The 16,674-nt window shown below is 38.1% G+C and overlaps 1 protein-coding gene across 2 annotated transcripts in view; it reads right to left on the minus strand.

The window, feature by feature from the left end:
• chd8 (chromodomain helicase DNA binding protein 8) overlaps positions 1–16,674 on the minus strand; it is an 83,864-nt gene that overhangs the window by 51,626 nt on the left and 15,564 nt on the right. For both annotated transcript variants that reach the window (XM_053681305.1, XM_017472103.3), the window contains exons 4-7: positions 13,408–13,686; positions 10,213–10,329; positions 7,063–7,526; positions 287–401 (exon numbers count right to left, since the gene is read on the minus strand). In XM_053681305.1, coding sequence (XP_053537280.1) covers positions 287–401; positions 7,063–7,526; positions 10,213–10,329; positions 13,408–13,686 — 975 coding nt within the window. The remainder of the gene's footprint in view (positions 1–286; positions 402–7,062; positions 7,527–10,212; positions 10,330–13,407; positions 13,687–16,674) is intronic.

A 16,674-nucleotide genomic window follows, 5' to 3' on the forward strand; every position in this document is an offset into this window, starting at 1 on the left:
ACACCATCATTTTTGATTATTTTTCTCTCTAGAGAAAATCCCAAAATATTCCCTATGTGGTCTCCAGATCTCAATATTTAATAGCACAAAATCAGATTTTTAGTACTTACTCAATACTACAAAGTATTAATCAATTTCTTCTTCCAAATACCAGGTTCATATTCTGCCCTCTAGTGGACATGTTCACATTACATGGAAGGATGAAGTGGACACCTATGAAACCACCTGTGCATGGCACCCTCACATGTTCAGAAACATAGGTGCAAATCTAGATATCAGGCCTTACCTGAGACAGATTTTCTTCTTGCGTGAGGGGTGTGGCAGGAGAGTTCAGTTCTCCATCTGAATGGTCTGAAGATGCATTTCTTTTCCTTTTTTTACCACCTACCAGAGTGATGGTGCTAGAGTAAAGCAAAGAAACAGACAAGAAAAAATATATAAAAGGTGATTTTCATAACTAAGAATTTAACAACATTCAGTACCGAGCCGTACACATGAAATAAACAAGTATTTTTAGTTGAATGCTTAATAACAGGGGTGTCAAACTTATTTTAGATAATAGGCCCTGTCAAATGGGCTGGACCAAAAAATCTGTTTAGTAGACCAATATAAACAACTCCTCTTAAATGTGTTCAGTGGAAATTACCTAAAAGGTACATTATCAATGCATAAAGTAAAATAGATGGACAGACACATTCATTTAACAGATTTTCCAAATTGTACCATACTGATAAAGAAAACTGACGGTTTATGACAGAACTGACTGAATGATTAAGTATTTTTATTGTGCTTATCAAAATATCATTATCTGATGACGATAAGAGAAGTCAAGCTTCTCGTGTAAATGAATTTAACATGTAAATGAACAAAAATCCAGTGTAATGTAGGTAAAGATGGATCTAGAACTGTTCTGTAATGCAAGTTATGTAGTTTATGCAATGAGGAAAAGATGTTTTAATAGATACTACAGAAGCAACATCAAATATGAAAATCAGTTTACAAGTCCGGAGTACGTGACGTTCGCACTGTGAGATTTTAGTGTGCGCGCGCAAGTGAGTAAGTGCAAGGAATGGAGTTTGTTTTGATGTTCAATACAGAGATAGCTTGTTCACAGAGACAAGTAGGTGCAAATATTTATGTTTGCTGACAAAGGCTGTCAATTTGGGGTTTGCAGGTAAGAGACACTTATAGCGTGGGTCCATGTTCACCAAGACAAATTTGCTTTTCAAGTGGGAATCACACAGCAAATTAATAACCTCGAGTACTATTCCACAGGTATTTAAGTGACAGTAAACTTCATTGTCAATGAAAATTCTCTGGTTCACAAAAATACTTGAAACCAATGGTGAAACTCATTGTTGTTCTGCAATCTTATCTTGGTACCGACTCAAGTCAGTATTGATAAGAAGGTAAATCAACATAGTTACAGAGGCAAGTTCTACAAATACACATGGGTCTGTTTGAAATTAGTACACTAGCACAAAATACCATAAGTGTAGTTTGCGATTTTTCCTAATGCCAAACGTGGCTATCATGATGTGTAATATGTAGTGTTTTATCAGGAGACAGAACACCAATGGTCCTTTCCGTCTTTGGCCCGGAGAACACAACGGCTGTTTTGCCCAGAAACTATTTGAAACGTCGACTCGTCGGACCAAAAAACACGATTCCACTGTGCTACTGTCCACCTGAGATTAGACAGAGCCCAGAGAAGTTGGCGATGCTTCTGGACAGTGTTGATGTATGTTGTTTGCATAGTAAAGTCTAACTTGCACCTGTGGATACAGCAGCGAATGGTGTTGACTGAGAAAAGGTTTGACAAAGTATTCCAGAGCCCAAGTCAGGATATCCATTACAGATTCAAGACTTTTAAAGACAGCGACATCGAAAGGATCAGAGATCACGTGCATTCAGAAGTGGTTTTTGGCATTGTCCTTTATGCACCGAGATTGACCAGATTCTCTCATAAAGAGGAATGACACAGGAAAAAAGTATTGAACACACTAACTGAAAGATATTTAACACTTAGTGGAGAAGCCTTTGTAATGACAGCTTCAAGACACTTCCTGTATGAAGAAATTAATGGGCCGCCCACCCATGTCTCATCATCATCCTGATGGATGGCAGCAGATTCTTCTCAAGAATCTCCCAGTAAAGGGCTCCATTTATATGAAGTCTGCCAGTACCATGTGATGAAAAACAGCCCCACACCATGATGCTTCCACCTCCAAACTTCACTGATGGTACAGTGTTTTTAGGGTGATGTGCAGGGACCTTTCTTATCCAAACATGGTGTGTAGTATCACAACCAAAAGTTCCATTTTGCTCTCGTCTGACCAGACTACACTCTCCCAGTATTTCATAGGCTTGTCCAAATGAGTTGTATCAAACTTTAAACGAGCTTCGACATGCCTTTTCTTTAGTAATGGAGTCTTGCGTGGTGAGCGTGAGCAGTGGAGTGCATTGCCTATTGTTTTCTCTGTGACGATGGCACCTGCTGCCTCCAAGTGTTTCTGGAGCTCTTTCCGAGTGGTCCTTGGCTCTTGGGCTACTCTTCTGACTATTCTTCTGACTCCCTGGTCAGAAATCTTGTGAGGAGCTCCTGTGCGTGGCCGGTTGATGACGGAATGATGTTGCTTCCACTTGAGGATAATGGCCCCAGTGGTGCTTACTGGAAGATTCAGAAGTTTTGAAATACGTCTGTATCCGATTCCATCAATATGTTTCTCAACAATAAGGTTGTGAAGGTCTTGGGAGAACTCTTTGCTTTTATCCATCATGGGATGTTTCTTCTGTGACACCTTGGTAACGAAAAGCCTTTTTATAGAGCAGCAATTTACTAACCCAGCTGATATTAATTTGCACAGATAGGGGGTATAATTACTTACAGATTTCAGCTGGTTCCTTGCCTTACCTTGGAGAACTGTTTTTTCTTAGCCTGTTCAATACCCCCCCACGCCATTCCACTTTATTACACAACTATATTTATGGACTTTAATGTTTGGATTTTTTTATGTTAGGATTTCTTCAGTTAATACTGATGTCTGGTGAAACTTTCATGTGAATAACCTCATTGTACATGTATTTCCTGAAAAAAATGTTGATGCGTTCAATACTTATTTCCCCCCACTGTGTGTGTGCGTGTGTACACACACTCTGTTCTTTTATTTAAAGAACAGGGATCTATCAAAGTCTGATCTTGTTTGGTTTGTGGAAGTGTATCACGGCATGAACAATGGAGATTTCTGAGGACCTCAGAAAGAGAGTTGCTGATGCTCATCAGCCTGGAAAAAAGTTACAAAACCATCTCTAAATAGTTTAGACTCCACCAATCCACAAACAGACAGATTGTGTACAAATGGAGAAAATTTAAGACCATAGTTACCCTCCCCAGGAGTAATCAACTAACAAAGATCACTCCAAAAGATTAACAGTCCAAGGGGTCACAAAGGAACCCAGGGTAACTTCTAAGCAACTAAAGGCCTGTGTCACATTGGCTAATATTAATTTTCATGAGTCCACCATCCGAAAAACACTGAACAATGGTGTGCATGGCAAGGGTTGCAAGAAGAAAGCCACTGTTCTCCAAAAAGAATATTTTAGCAAATTGCACACGGGCAATCTACTAAAGATCATATGGACAAAAGGCAGAAGGCTAATGGAAAAATGTTCTGTGGACAGATGAGAACAAAATAGAACTTTTTGCAAATTCCTCCAAGCCTCTGTGCAGCGTGCACTAATCCAGTGGTCTTCAAAGTGGGGGCTGCTGCCCCCTTAGGGGCCGCCCGTGGGTCCTCAACAATATGGTGTGAAAAATAAATTCTCACTCTCAGACAACCACACATAGACAATCAATTCCTAATGTAATGTAAAGATGTAAGATGTAATTATTAATAAAAAAAAAAAAAAAGGGGGATATATTCAGAAGTCTGTATTTTTAATGTGTTTTAAAGACATCTTGCAAAAGGGGGGCCTCGGTCAAATGTTAATGCCATTTGGGGGGCCTCGCCCTGGAAAAGTTTGGGAACCCTTGCACTAATCAACAGTTACCAGAAACATTTAGCTTCAGTTATTGCTGCACAAGGGGTCACACCAGATACTGAAAGCAAAAGGTTCACATACTTTTGCCGCTCACAAATATGTAATATTGGATCATTTTCCTCAATAAATAAATGACCAAGTATAATTTGTTTAATTGGGTTCACTATTAGGACTTGTTTGAAAATCTGATGTTTCAGGTTATATTTATGCAGAAATATATAAAATTATCAAGGGTTCACAAATCATCAAGCACCCCAATATATGGCCAAAAGTTTGTGGACTTCTGACCAATCACGCCCATAGTCGGGATTTCCCCAACTGTTACCACAACGTTAGAAGCACGCAATTGTATAGGAAGTCTCTGTATGCTGTAGCATTACCATTTCCCTTCACTGGAACCAAGATGCCTAGTCCAAACATGGTCCCGAAATGCCCCTGTCAAGTGAGGTCCATGAAGACATAGTTTGCCAAGGGTTAAGTGCCAAGTGGTCTGCACAAAGCCCTGACCTCAATTTCACTGAACACTGAATGGGCAAATCCCCAGAGTCATGCACCAAAACCTAGTGGAAACCCTCCCTACAAATAGTGGAGTTATTACAACAGCAGAGGGACTAAATGTGGAAATTGGATGATCAAAAAAATACATATGGGTGTGATGCTCAGGTGTTCACAAACATTTGCCCATGCATCCATGGGATAAAATATGATGCAGCCAAAGTATACCTTAAAGAATCTAGCGCAACAATTAATCAATGTTTATTTTCATTCTGGTTAACAGCTCCTACATTAGCCAGAATGTGAATACCCACTGTCGGTGATGCGTGAGCCCTTGCTTCATATTCACCTAAAGGGACCCAATTATTTAGACTGTCCAGCATCGTCACCTCATCTACATATACACTCCATCTCAAATAAATAGGCTTCAAAAACCTCAACTTGCAACATGCTAATATTCCTGTCCTCAATCAAAGTCATGATGCTTGATATCTTGTAGATTGACAATTTACCGCTGCTCATTTCATGAACTGACCTATGGAAAGTTCATTGTTGACATACATTCCTGCTATAAATGCTCATAACACTCCTGTTTCTTTAGCTTAACATGAATATTGTTCTCTCCTAACTATTTATGAGCCTATCTTGCTGATGCCAATTAGTGTTTGTTTATTCGGTTTTATACAGAATTAGGTCTTCTCTCTCATTGAGTTCCCCAAGGTTCTCAGTGCTCGAGTGTACTGATGTGTGTGTATTTCCAGCTTTGGAGGTATTTTCTATAGGGATACACACCTCACCCCTCAGTGCTCAGCACTTATTGTTACATTGCAACATTACCAGATCTGTGATTTAAAGGATGGTACTTTGACGCAGAGAAAAGGCAGCATGCATGGGAAATGATACAGGCAGAGCTGGAGGTGATGAATGCATCTAGGATCGATGCGCAGCACAAAGCAAAATGTGCCAGAGAAATGGGTACGCACAAGTGATGAGGTGCAAACTCCCTCACTTTGACATGTTTGATGAGATTCTTCAGGTAAGTGCCCCGATCTACAGCAGTGCTGCATGCGCTTTTGTACGCAGGTATTTATCTGCCCCAAGCACCAGCTCTCCTGCCATAAAGTTGAGCAAATTTTGTTCTTGGAAGAGAATCCAGCCACCTTTGCTTAAATAGAAAGCAGTCCAATTTGTTATGTGTATAGCAATTACATAAAAATTTTGTTCTTGACTTGAGGCTACATCTGTTGTTTACAATTTGAATTTAGTTTTAGTTCTATTATTACTGTTTTGCACAATAATATTTATGTGCAAATATGTTTACACAAACAGAATAGAGGCCTAGTTCATTACTTGACATTTGACATAATATTATTTAGATAATTGGATAAAAATAATCTGTTAAATTTGATTGCTACAGAACTGAATGAAGAATAATGTATTTAATATTGTTTGTGTGTGTTAATTTCAATAAATGTGTGATCATTTTATTGGTTTATGGTTTTTCAATTCAGATTCATTAAATTTGTGAAATTAATTAAAAAGTCTAATAATACAAAAAAAAAAAAAAGAAGCCATTTTATAATGGGTTTGAAAAAATTAATTTTCTGTTTTGGCCCAGAATTCCTTTCGGTGCATCACTAATGTTCAACCAATATCTCTGATCCCAAGATGTTATACAGATAGCTCACTAAGGTATACACAAGGTCCTACAAGGAGAAGAAGGGAGAAGGAGAGGAAGAAGGAGAAAAAGACGAAGCAGCAGCACTGGGGCTTAAACCCAGGACCTTCTGACCAGGAACCCAGAGCTTTAACTGTTTAACTATAACCACTGCCCTTACAGAGGTTTTTATTTCAAATCATGCATCATCCATACACTCTCTGACTTTGTTGAAAGGTTTCAGCATGCATATGCATACACACCAGAGGCTATGCTCATTGCAAGAGGGGTGGAAATATAACCCAAGTTTTGCAATGGCCATCTCAGGACTTAAACCGTGTACAGAAGGCAATTCATATGCAGAAACAGAAGGAAAAAATAAATAAATCAATAAATAAATAAATAAATAAATAAATAAGTATGTATGTATGTATATATATATGCAGAAACAGGATATATATATATATATATATATATATATATATATATATATATATATATATATGAAATTTTATTAAATTTTTTTATGTTCCGAGACAAAGTGTTTCAACATAAAGCAAACATTACAGATATAAATTCAGTGTGGTTATTTGCTCTAGGGGAGATTTTACCCAATATTAATTGTGAGGCTGCCAATCATTTTGAAACTAGTGCTTTGCTGACTACTTATAAAAAAAAAAAAAAAAAAAAAATATGGTTGGAAAGAATTTGCATATTAAAATATACTAAAACACTGATTAAAAATACACTACAGTGTATAACAGTCCATTTATCTCTTAAATTTTAGCTGTTACATTTTTTTTTTTTCCCCTCCTAAGAATGATAAAATTATGCTCCCTCTCTCTCACACACAAACACACAAAACTTACTTGGGCTTTGTTTTCCCTTTACTCTTACAGCCTCCACCTCCTCCAGCCACTGCAGATCCAGTACTTTTCACCTTAACCTTCTTCTCTCCAACTGTAGCTTTCACAGTTGCTGCACCCAATGCAGGGCACTTCTTTTTGTTCCCTCCTGCACTTTTCTTCTTGGCACCAGTTGGACTTGCAACACCATCAATGTCAGTGGATGTCTGTCTGGCAGGAAATTCATCTTGACTGAGCACCCGTGGGATGTTTCGCTCACCACGGGCTTTAGCCCGAGCAATGGCCTCGGCAACAATTCGATTGGCTTTCTCCTGCTTACACAGAGTCTCCACTTTTCGCAAGGGCTCAGTGGCCTTGACAATACGTAAACCCTGCGAGGCAGTTGTGGAGTTAGCAGAAGACCCAGTTGAGGTATTGATGACCTTCACCACGGAAACAGCACCCCCAGAACAAGAAGCTGAGCTTGTCTTGGGGGAAAAGTAATAATGTAAATTTACGTTATCTTGTATGCACCAAAAAAATTACAAAATGCTTTAACTTATAATACCTTATACAACATATTTTATTGCCTGAAAATAATTATGCCAGCATTTTAATTTAAGCACACACTTGCAACTGCATTTCCCTTATGAGCATGCACAGTTTGTGCCAATTCAAATTCAATTGCAAATCATCTCATTGGTGTACAGGATATACTGACGAAAATTAAACACAATGCCAAGCCCATTTGATACTTCATTTTCTGTGTTTAAACAGGTCTGGTTCTACCATCTTTTTATATTGTATATTTTCATGCTACACAGCAGACAAAAAGCCATTTATACATTTGCATTTTCACAGTCTACAAGCTACTCCATTCAAACACTGTGGGTGGGATTCTGAAGGGCCATCATATGTTTTGAAGGAAGTGATGTCTTCCTCAAAAGGCAATCAACAGTCCTGCGTTCATCCCCGAGGTGCATCCTATTTTCCCATTAAAATAAGCAAAGTTTGCCTTGATGTAACGAGTGTATACATATATACACACACACATACATACATATATATATACACATATATACACACACACGCATACATACATACAATGTGTGTATGTATGTGTGGTAAAATATATATACACACATTAACACATACACCTTATATTTTGTGTATATAAAATTAATATATTTTAACACACACATACACCTTATATTTTGTGTGTGTATATATATATATATATATATATATATATATATATATATATATATATATATATATATATATATATATACACACACATACATACACACACATATATATACACATACACACACTTCGGTACCAACATTCTTAAAACATGACAGTACTTGTTTTTCTGGAGTAGCGTTCGAACTGATTCTAATGGAGGTACGGAGGTTGCAATTCTTCCGGGCCTAAAGGGGGCAGCAAATACGCACAAGTGTTTTAGTCAGCCCACAAGAGGTAAACAACAACTACAAGCACACGGGGAAAACCTACAGAAGTTTAGCTCCACTATGACTCGTTGAGAGGAAATGAGGCATGGTATATGGAAATACTTCAGATTCGAGGCGGATGACAACAAACGTATAATTGATGCTCTGAAGCCGGTGTGCAACCGATGCTATTGTGTGTGCGTGTGTATGTATATATATGTGTGTGTATGTATATATATATATATATATATATATATATATATATATATATATATATATATATATATATATATATATATATATATATATATATATCTTGTATTTTCTCATTTGTAAGTCGCTTTGGATAAAAGCCTCTGCTAAATGTATAAATGTAAACTAGATTTTCTGAGATTTTAACAGAGGTGTACATATCGCACATCATAAAAGAATCTTGGCATCCGTTAATTTTAATTGTAGAAGAAAACAGGTTCATTTTGAGCTTTTTTCTGCTATTTTTATCTTCCTGGTTTAAAATCTCATCCTGTCACACGTCACAGGCAGTGACATGGCAATGTACTATAGTACTTCGATGACGTGTCTGTCTCAATTATTCATGAGGCTGTGTGTTCTTATCCTATGAGAAGATGCTGTCTCTTAATTATTCATGACAGCACGTGGTGCTTTCCTACAGATGTAGTAGATAAGAGAGGAGTTCAAATGGGTCGCAGGTGTTTGTTTCAGTGGTGTAAGAGTTCCAATGTGTTTATTTGGGAGAGCTATGAGAATTGGAGAAAGGTGGACTTCGGACATGCTCATGAAAGCAGTTTCTATCTACACAACGATGTGGTACTCAATCCCGAGGAATTTTCCATCCCTTCAAATGAGGTATGTGTCTAATTTTTAACCATGGCCGTTTTACTTGCCGTTTTACTTGAGCTAATTAAAATAATTAAAAGGTCTGTGGCCATCGTGTGCAAAAATATACAAGAGTCCGCGTAGAAGGGAAGAACCTTCACCTTTTTAATCATGGAAAGTTCAAGCCTATTAGCTAGCTACCATTCCGACACTTCTCCCATCCGCACTGCCTCTGGTTTTATGTTTTCCTTCAAAGTCACGACAGGGATAGATAGGGCAGAGGACCTGCACTGCTATCTATTGCATCTCCATTTAGCCCTGGGGATTCAGGAGGAGAGAGGTCCTCTGCTTTCATCTGCAAACTTGGTCACTATCCATCTATATTGTGAGTGTTCTGAATGCTCGCCCCCTCTTCCTCCCCTGCCACACCCACTCCCTTCTTCACACAGCCATCCACGCATTTTTAAAAGCACTGAGAGGTAGACTTGAGCTGAAAGAGGGAGGTGCTATGACCCTTCAAAACTAGTGGAGAGGGAATGAATAGTGACGTGCAACCAGCATTAATGAATGTGCTTCTTTAGCCACAGTGCTGGGATTTTATTTTTATTTTATTTAGCTTTTAAATTATTCTTTTTTTTTTTTTAACTGTGGGAGGAATTCCTATGGGTGCAGACAGGTGTGGGACTTTTTTTTTTTTTAAATGAATTAATGAAATAAACCAGTCACTGTACACCTCCACACAAAAGTAATAATTGTACACAGTCATCAGGGAAATGAAATTGCAAATATATGCTTGAATTAACATGCTTTAATTAGCATTTGATTTGTCCAGAAAACAAATTATTGGACTTGATCCTATGAAGAACAGTTTAAAAGGTCATACCTGTTGCTGTAGCAAAAGTTTAACGGGCACTGCCAGTCTTTGTACTCCCTGGCCTTGAGAAAGCTGGACAACTTGGTGGCAGCCACTGGCATTCGCAGTACCAGAAACGAGCTGAAACTGAATAAGAATAGGTCCGTGATTTATTGTATATTTCACTTTGAAGCACTTCAGTGGTGAATGATGTAAATATTCTGCATGCTATATATATATTTATATATTCAATTCAATTTTATTTGTATAGCGCTTTTTACAATAGACATTGTCTCAAAGCAGCTTTACAGAAATATCAGCACGGTATACAGATATTAAAGGTGTGAATTTATCCCAATATATATATATATATATATATATATATATATATATATATATATATATATATATATATATATATATATATATATATATACACACACACACACACACACACACACACACACACACAGGTGCATCTCAAAAAATTCGAATATCGTGGAAAAGTTCATTTTGTTCCCTAATTTAATTTAAAAAGTGGAACTTTCATATATTCTAGATTTATTTTTGTTTTAGTCTCAGTGATTGCGGCTTACATCTTATGGAAATCAAAAATTCAGTCTCTCAAAAGATTCAAATACAGAATTTATAATACAGAAATGTCGACCTGAGAAGACTCTAATCAGATAATTAACTCAAAACACCTGCTAATGTTTTCTGAGTCTTTAATCTCTCAGTCTGGTTCAGTACATGACCACAATCACGGGGAAGATGGAAGTAAATTTTGCATTTCATTTGGAAATCAAGGTTCCAGAGTCTGGAGGAAGAGTGGAGAGGCACAGAACCCAAGCTGCTGGAAGTCCAGTGTGAAGTTTCCACAGTCAGTGATGATTTGGGTTGCCATGTCATCTGCTGGTGTTGGTCCAGTGTGTTTTCTCAAGTCGAGAGTCGATGCAGCGTCTACCAGGAGATTTTAGAGAACTTCATGCTTCCGTCTGCTGACGAGCTTCATGGAGATGCTGATTTCCTTTTCCAGCAGGACTCGACACCTCCCACAGTGCCAAAACTTCTAGTAACTGGTTTCTGACCATGGTATTACTGTGCTTGATTGTCCGGTCGACTCGCCTGACCCGAACCCCATAGAAAATCTATGAGAGGCACCAGACCCGACAATACAGACGAGCTGAAGGCCCCTATCAAAGCAACCAGGCCTTCCAGAACACCTCAGCAGTGCCACAGGCTGATCGCCTCCACGCCACGCCGCACTGATGCAGTTATTCATGCAAAAGGATTAAAGTCCTGACCGAGTATCAGAGCATAAATGAACCTACTTTTCAGAAGACAGACATTTCAGTATTATAAATTTTTATATTGAGATAGTGGATTTTTGATTTCCAAGAGCTGTATGCTGTAATCAAGATTAAAACAAACAAAAAAAAGGCTTGAAATATTTCACTTTGTGCAATGAATTGAGACTATATGAAAGTTCCACTTTATGAATTAAATTACAGAAAAAAAAAATTAACTTTTCCACAATATTCAAATTTTGTGAGCTGCACCTGTATGTATGCATGTATGTATTTATATGATGATAATAGATGAGGATGACAATGATCCAAAGCATAGGAGTAAACCCTAGTCCTAGAAGTAACTGAAAGACTGATCTCCAGTTATCAGAAGTGTTTGTCGCCAAAAGGTGGCAAAACCAGATATTAAGTTTAAGGGGGCAATTAGTTCCCCCCCGGGGTGATTTTTTTGTTTTTGCTTCAATAAGAATTAACCATGCTAAACAAAACTTATTTTTTGATTTATAACATTCCAGATAGTTCATCTGTAAGGCGCCAAGTGAGGCCATATTTCCCATTTCAATTTAATTCACGGCGCGGTGACTTAATGACGTGTGCTGTTAATCAAACTATGTTCTATAACATAAAACAGGAACATGAAAGGAATATTTTAAAAGCGACTCATGTAAACACCTTAATCACAATATTGTCTTACTCAGAGTAAGGTCAATAGTTAGATTACTGCTGTCCATGTAAACGTAGTCAATGTTTGGACGTTTGTGTGATTGCTGTGACAGATGCTCATCGCCATGCTAATCAAACAACTGATCGGATAATTCTCTGTACCGTCAACTTGGGATGGTGGTTACAACCATCGATTTGGATAAGCAAGTTGCAAGCCATCGATAAAGTAAACCTCAACAAAGAATAAATGAAATATAAACTTTTATTTTGTTAGGGAGTAATTCTTGTGGGCATTTAACTACAGCTATAGGCAGACAGGCAGACTAATGTAGCCCACTGCACAACTAAAATTGTTAACCTAGCTAATTTACACAGACATTCATGTACTGAATTAATTTACGTTAACCAGCACGGCTAGTTAGATATAGATACTTTGACTCAGCTAACGTTAGCATCTAACATGGCTTGGTAGCTAAACAAAGTTAGGCTGTGTTCATATTATATATATTATATAATATAGATTATATAAAAAAATTAATACTTTTTTTTTTTTAACCTGCTGTTCCAAAATCCAGTTAAGAGCGTCCCAGATGAAGCTCAGGGCATTTTTAAAAACACAGTCTACTCCATAGGATTATTATGTAAAACAGGTGCTGATCGCTTAAAAAAAATGACATTATGTGTGAACTTCACCAAACACTTGCGGATCATGCGGCTTTTCCCAGCACTGACCGCGACAGCGTTTTCTACCGGTTCGTGCAGCATAGTGTGAGAACCAGGCACAGACAGAGCGGCAATATTTATATAATAATTCTCTGTCTCCTTTATGTACTTTTGGGTGCATTTTCAAAATAATAACAGGTGTGTTTCAACATGTTCATTCTTCCTATGTGTACAAGTTAAAGGAATCCACATATATTTTCATTAAATATCAATCATGATACTTGTTGAAATGAATAGACTTTTGAATACAAGTACAATAAGTGTTGTCAGCGTAATTCCACAAACATGTTTAAAAAAAATAAATGCTCAAAAACAATGTGTTTAAATTTCCTTCCAATTTTTCCACCACCCCCCTCTGGAACACAGACAGTACCCAAGCCTCCTGAAAACCCTGTACTTAGTAATTATAATAATAAATAATAATAATAATAAATAAAACAAGATTTTAGATAGAACCTGCCTGGCCCCTCAGCATACTCACTGCGGAGGACCCCGCCCACTACCTAAACCCTACAAAAAGGACTTGACTTACCTTGGCTCCCTGTTGGTTGGGCTGCTGCTGTACTTGAAGCTGGATGGTGAGCACCTTTGGTTGTGCCCCTGTCTGGCCTGCTCTAGCCTGGGTAAGAGCTGCCAACTGGCCACCCTGAAGCACTAATTTCCCCGGCAGAGAGCCCAATACAAGCCTGGATTGCTGGCCCTGTTGTCCAGCTCCTGCTGATGGATTGCCACCAACTGTCATTGTGCCGACCTGGTTTGTCCCACCCTGAGAAGACGGCTGCAGCACCAGTGTGATTCTTTTAGGTTCAACCTGAGTGGTGGAGAACAATAATAATAATAATAATAATAATAATATTAATAATAGCAGCTATAAAGATGGTCAACTCTCATTGCTTATAGAAGAGTTTAACAAACAAATGTATTCTGAAATTTCCCAAAACCTCCCCATTAGCCTATAGCTGGTATCATGATCTCAATCTAAACCACTTCACACCGATATCAGCCAATAAAAACAGGAGCGAGTGAGTGCAGGGTGTGGTTACATGTGGCGTGTGAGAGCGGAGAGGCGCAAAAACTAGCGAGTTGAAAAAGCTTAAACAAGTTTTACTGTAACATCCATCTATCTGTATCTTGATGCTAATGATATTGTCTCATCCTCTATCACTTTTGAAAATATATCGATACATCTCCAAAACTCACAGGAATTTGCAATATCAGCATTATAATTATGCATCTAATGCGACTGCACTATTTCAACACCGGAGGTCCCAATCTGCACAACCCATAAAGTTAAAATATAGAGAGCATGCTAGTCATATGATCGCATTGTTTGGTGGAGAGGCGGCATCATTAGTATCAATTAACTGCACTTTTTGACCAATAACTCTTGATCACAATGACAGACACATGCCACATTTTCCAATGACACCAGCTGCACTCCTCTGTGGTCTACATTGCCCTAGAAAAGGCCACAGTCATGGCGTCCATGGAGCCAATTTAATGTTTCAATGAATCATTTGATCGATTCCAGGTAACATCTTTTGGAGAATTTATAAATGTTTTTATGTTTAAGAAATTATATACATGTGATACATTTTGTTAAAAATATTAAACACTGTTCATTTTGTTTATGGGAGATATTTGAGCACAAAGATTACAAATTCAAAATAGAGCTTCAAGCCACTATGACAGGCCCAAGCACTATGGTGCCATTGCCACCCGGTGGGTGTATGAAAACAATGCATAGCAAGTGCTGTAGAGTAAAACACCCAAATATACAAAGAAAAAAGTATTAAGATTGATGCATTACCACGGCAACACCAACCTATCAAAAATCTTTTCACAATTTTACATCAGTGTCTTGACATTATTCTGACCAAGTTTGAGGTGATTCGGGTAAATGCAAGAGGATTATTGCAAAGTCTAGTGTAAGTCTCACACTTCCTCTTGCCAGTTGGTGGCGCTATGAGCATGACTCACAATAGTCATATCAATGTGATCAGCCCCCATGACAAAACATACAGCTCAGGTTTCATCTAAAATCACTCAATGCATGCAGAAGATATGAGACATCATTTTTCCATTTTATCGCCATAAATCTATTGCCTCACTATGACGAAACCCCCTTTGCAATCTATCACCTTCAATGTCTTGGTATAATGTTGACCAAGTTTGATGACAATCACATGAATCCCCTCGGAGGAGTATTTAAAAATTCAGGAGTATGCAATTAAAAAAAAAAAATCCACATTAAATCCAAAATGGCCGTCTTCCTGTTGGGCAGAGCTAATGACTCATTTAGAAATTGGTCCAACTTGATGAGAACAATGTGTAAAAAGTTTGGTGACTGTAGGTAAAACTGAGCTCACGACTTTAGTCAAAAGAGGGCACTACAGAGCCCCCCCTCTAAGCTAATGACTGTCAGCACGAAAGTTGATGAGATTTATGAGGACAACGTGTGTAGAGTTTTGTACATATACGTACAAGTATGTACAATATGCACCAAGTTTTTGTAACGTATAAAAGGGGCGCTACAGAGCCCCCAACTACACCCATGTGCAACCCTTTGCCCAGGCCTAATGGCCAACGACTCTGACGTGTGCACACTTTCAATGCTCCAAAAAAAAAGAGAAGGAAACAAAAAAGAAAATCTATACATCAAATGTCCTTCGGCACCATCAGTACTTGCAATTAATTAAATGGCTATAAATGGTAAGCAACCCCCCCCCTCACACACACACACACACACACACACTCCAACCAACAACTATTTTCCAAGCTGAAGGAAATGATTACAATTATTTTATAGAACAACAGGTGGCCAACATATGAATATAAACACAACATATAAAGTGAATCTAAATGTTCCTCCCCTATGACAGAAGTTGATTGCAAGTACCCAACTTCTACTGGTATTACTGCAACAGCTGCTGTGTTTTGGTTTTCTGAATATTCCATGGGTTATAGTCTTAAAAAAAAAAAAAAAAAAAAAAAAAAAAAAAACACAGTATATTGCCAAGTATGTGGACACCTGACCCTTATTTATTTATTTATTTATTTATTTATATATATATATATATATATATATATATATATATATATATATATATATATATATATATATATATATATATATATATATATATATATACACACACACACACACATATACATACATATATATTTTACACACACACACACTTTACTATGTGCGTGTTGAACATCCTGTTATAGATTTACTCCTCCTATACTATTATAATTAACTCAAAATGGGGCAACGCTGGACACATAACGGTGAAGGAGAGCATGTGTACGCCAGATCTAGAGCTACTGGCTGTGGGACTGAGACCACACTACTTGCCCAGGGACTTCCCTCACGCCATTATTGTGACAATGTACAGTCCACCATCGGCAGGAGCGGCACGCGCCTGCGACATCATCCACTCCAACCACTGCAAAACTTCAGACACAACACCCGAGCGCACTCATGATAATTAACGGGGACTTCAACCATGTTCCCCTCTCTAAAACCCTTACAAACTTCACACAGTATGTAAAATGCAAAACAAGGGAGAATAAAATCTTGGACCAGCTGTATGCCAATGTGAAGGGGCATACAGCTCCACTGCCCTTCCCCCTCTGGGCAGATCAGACCACAACTTGATCTATCTTGTACCCGTGTACAAACCAGTAGTCAAACAGCAGCTTGTCTAAGTTTGTAAAGGTGTGGTCCAGTGAGGCTGAAAAGGCCCTGCAGGACTGCTTCGAGAGCACAGACTGGGACCTGTTCCTTGAGGAT

Source organism: Ictalurus punctatus, chromosome 7 (genome assembly GCF_001660625.3).
Source record: "Ictalurus punctatus breed USDA103 chromosome 7, Coco_2.0, whole genome shotgun sequence".
NCBI classification, from domain to species: Eukaryota; Metazoa; Chordata; class Actinopteri; order Siluriformes; family Ictaluridae; genus Ictalurus; species Ictalurus punctatus.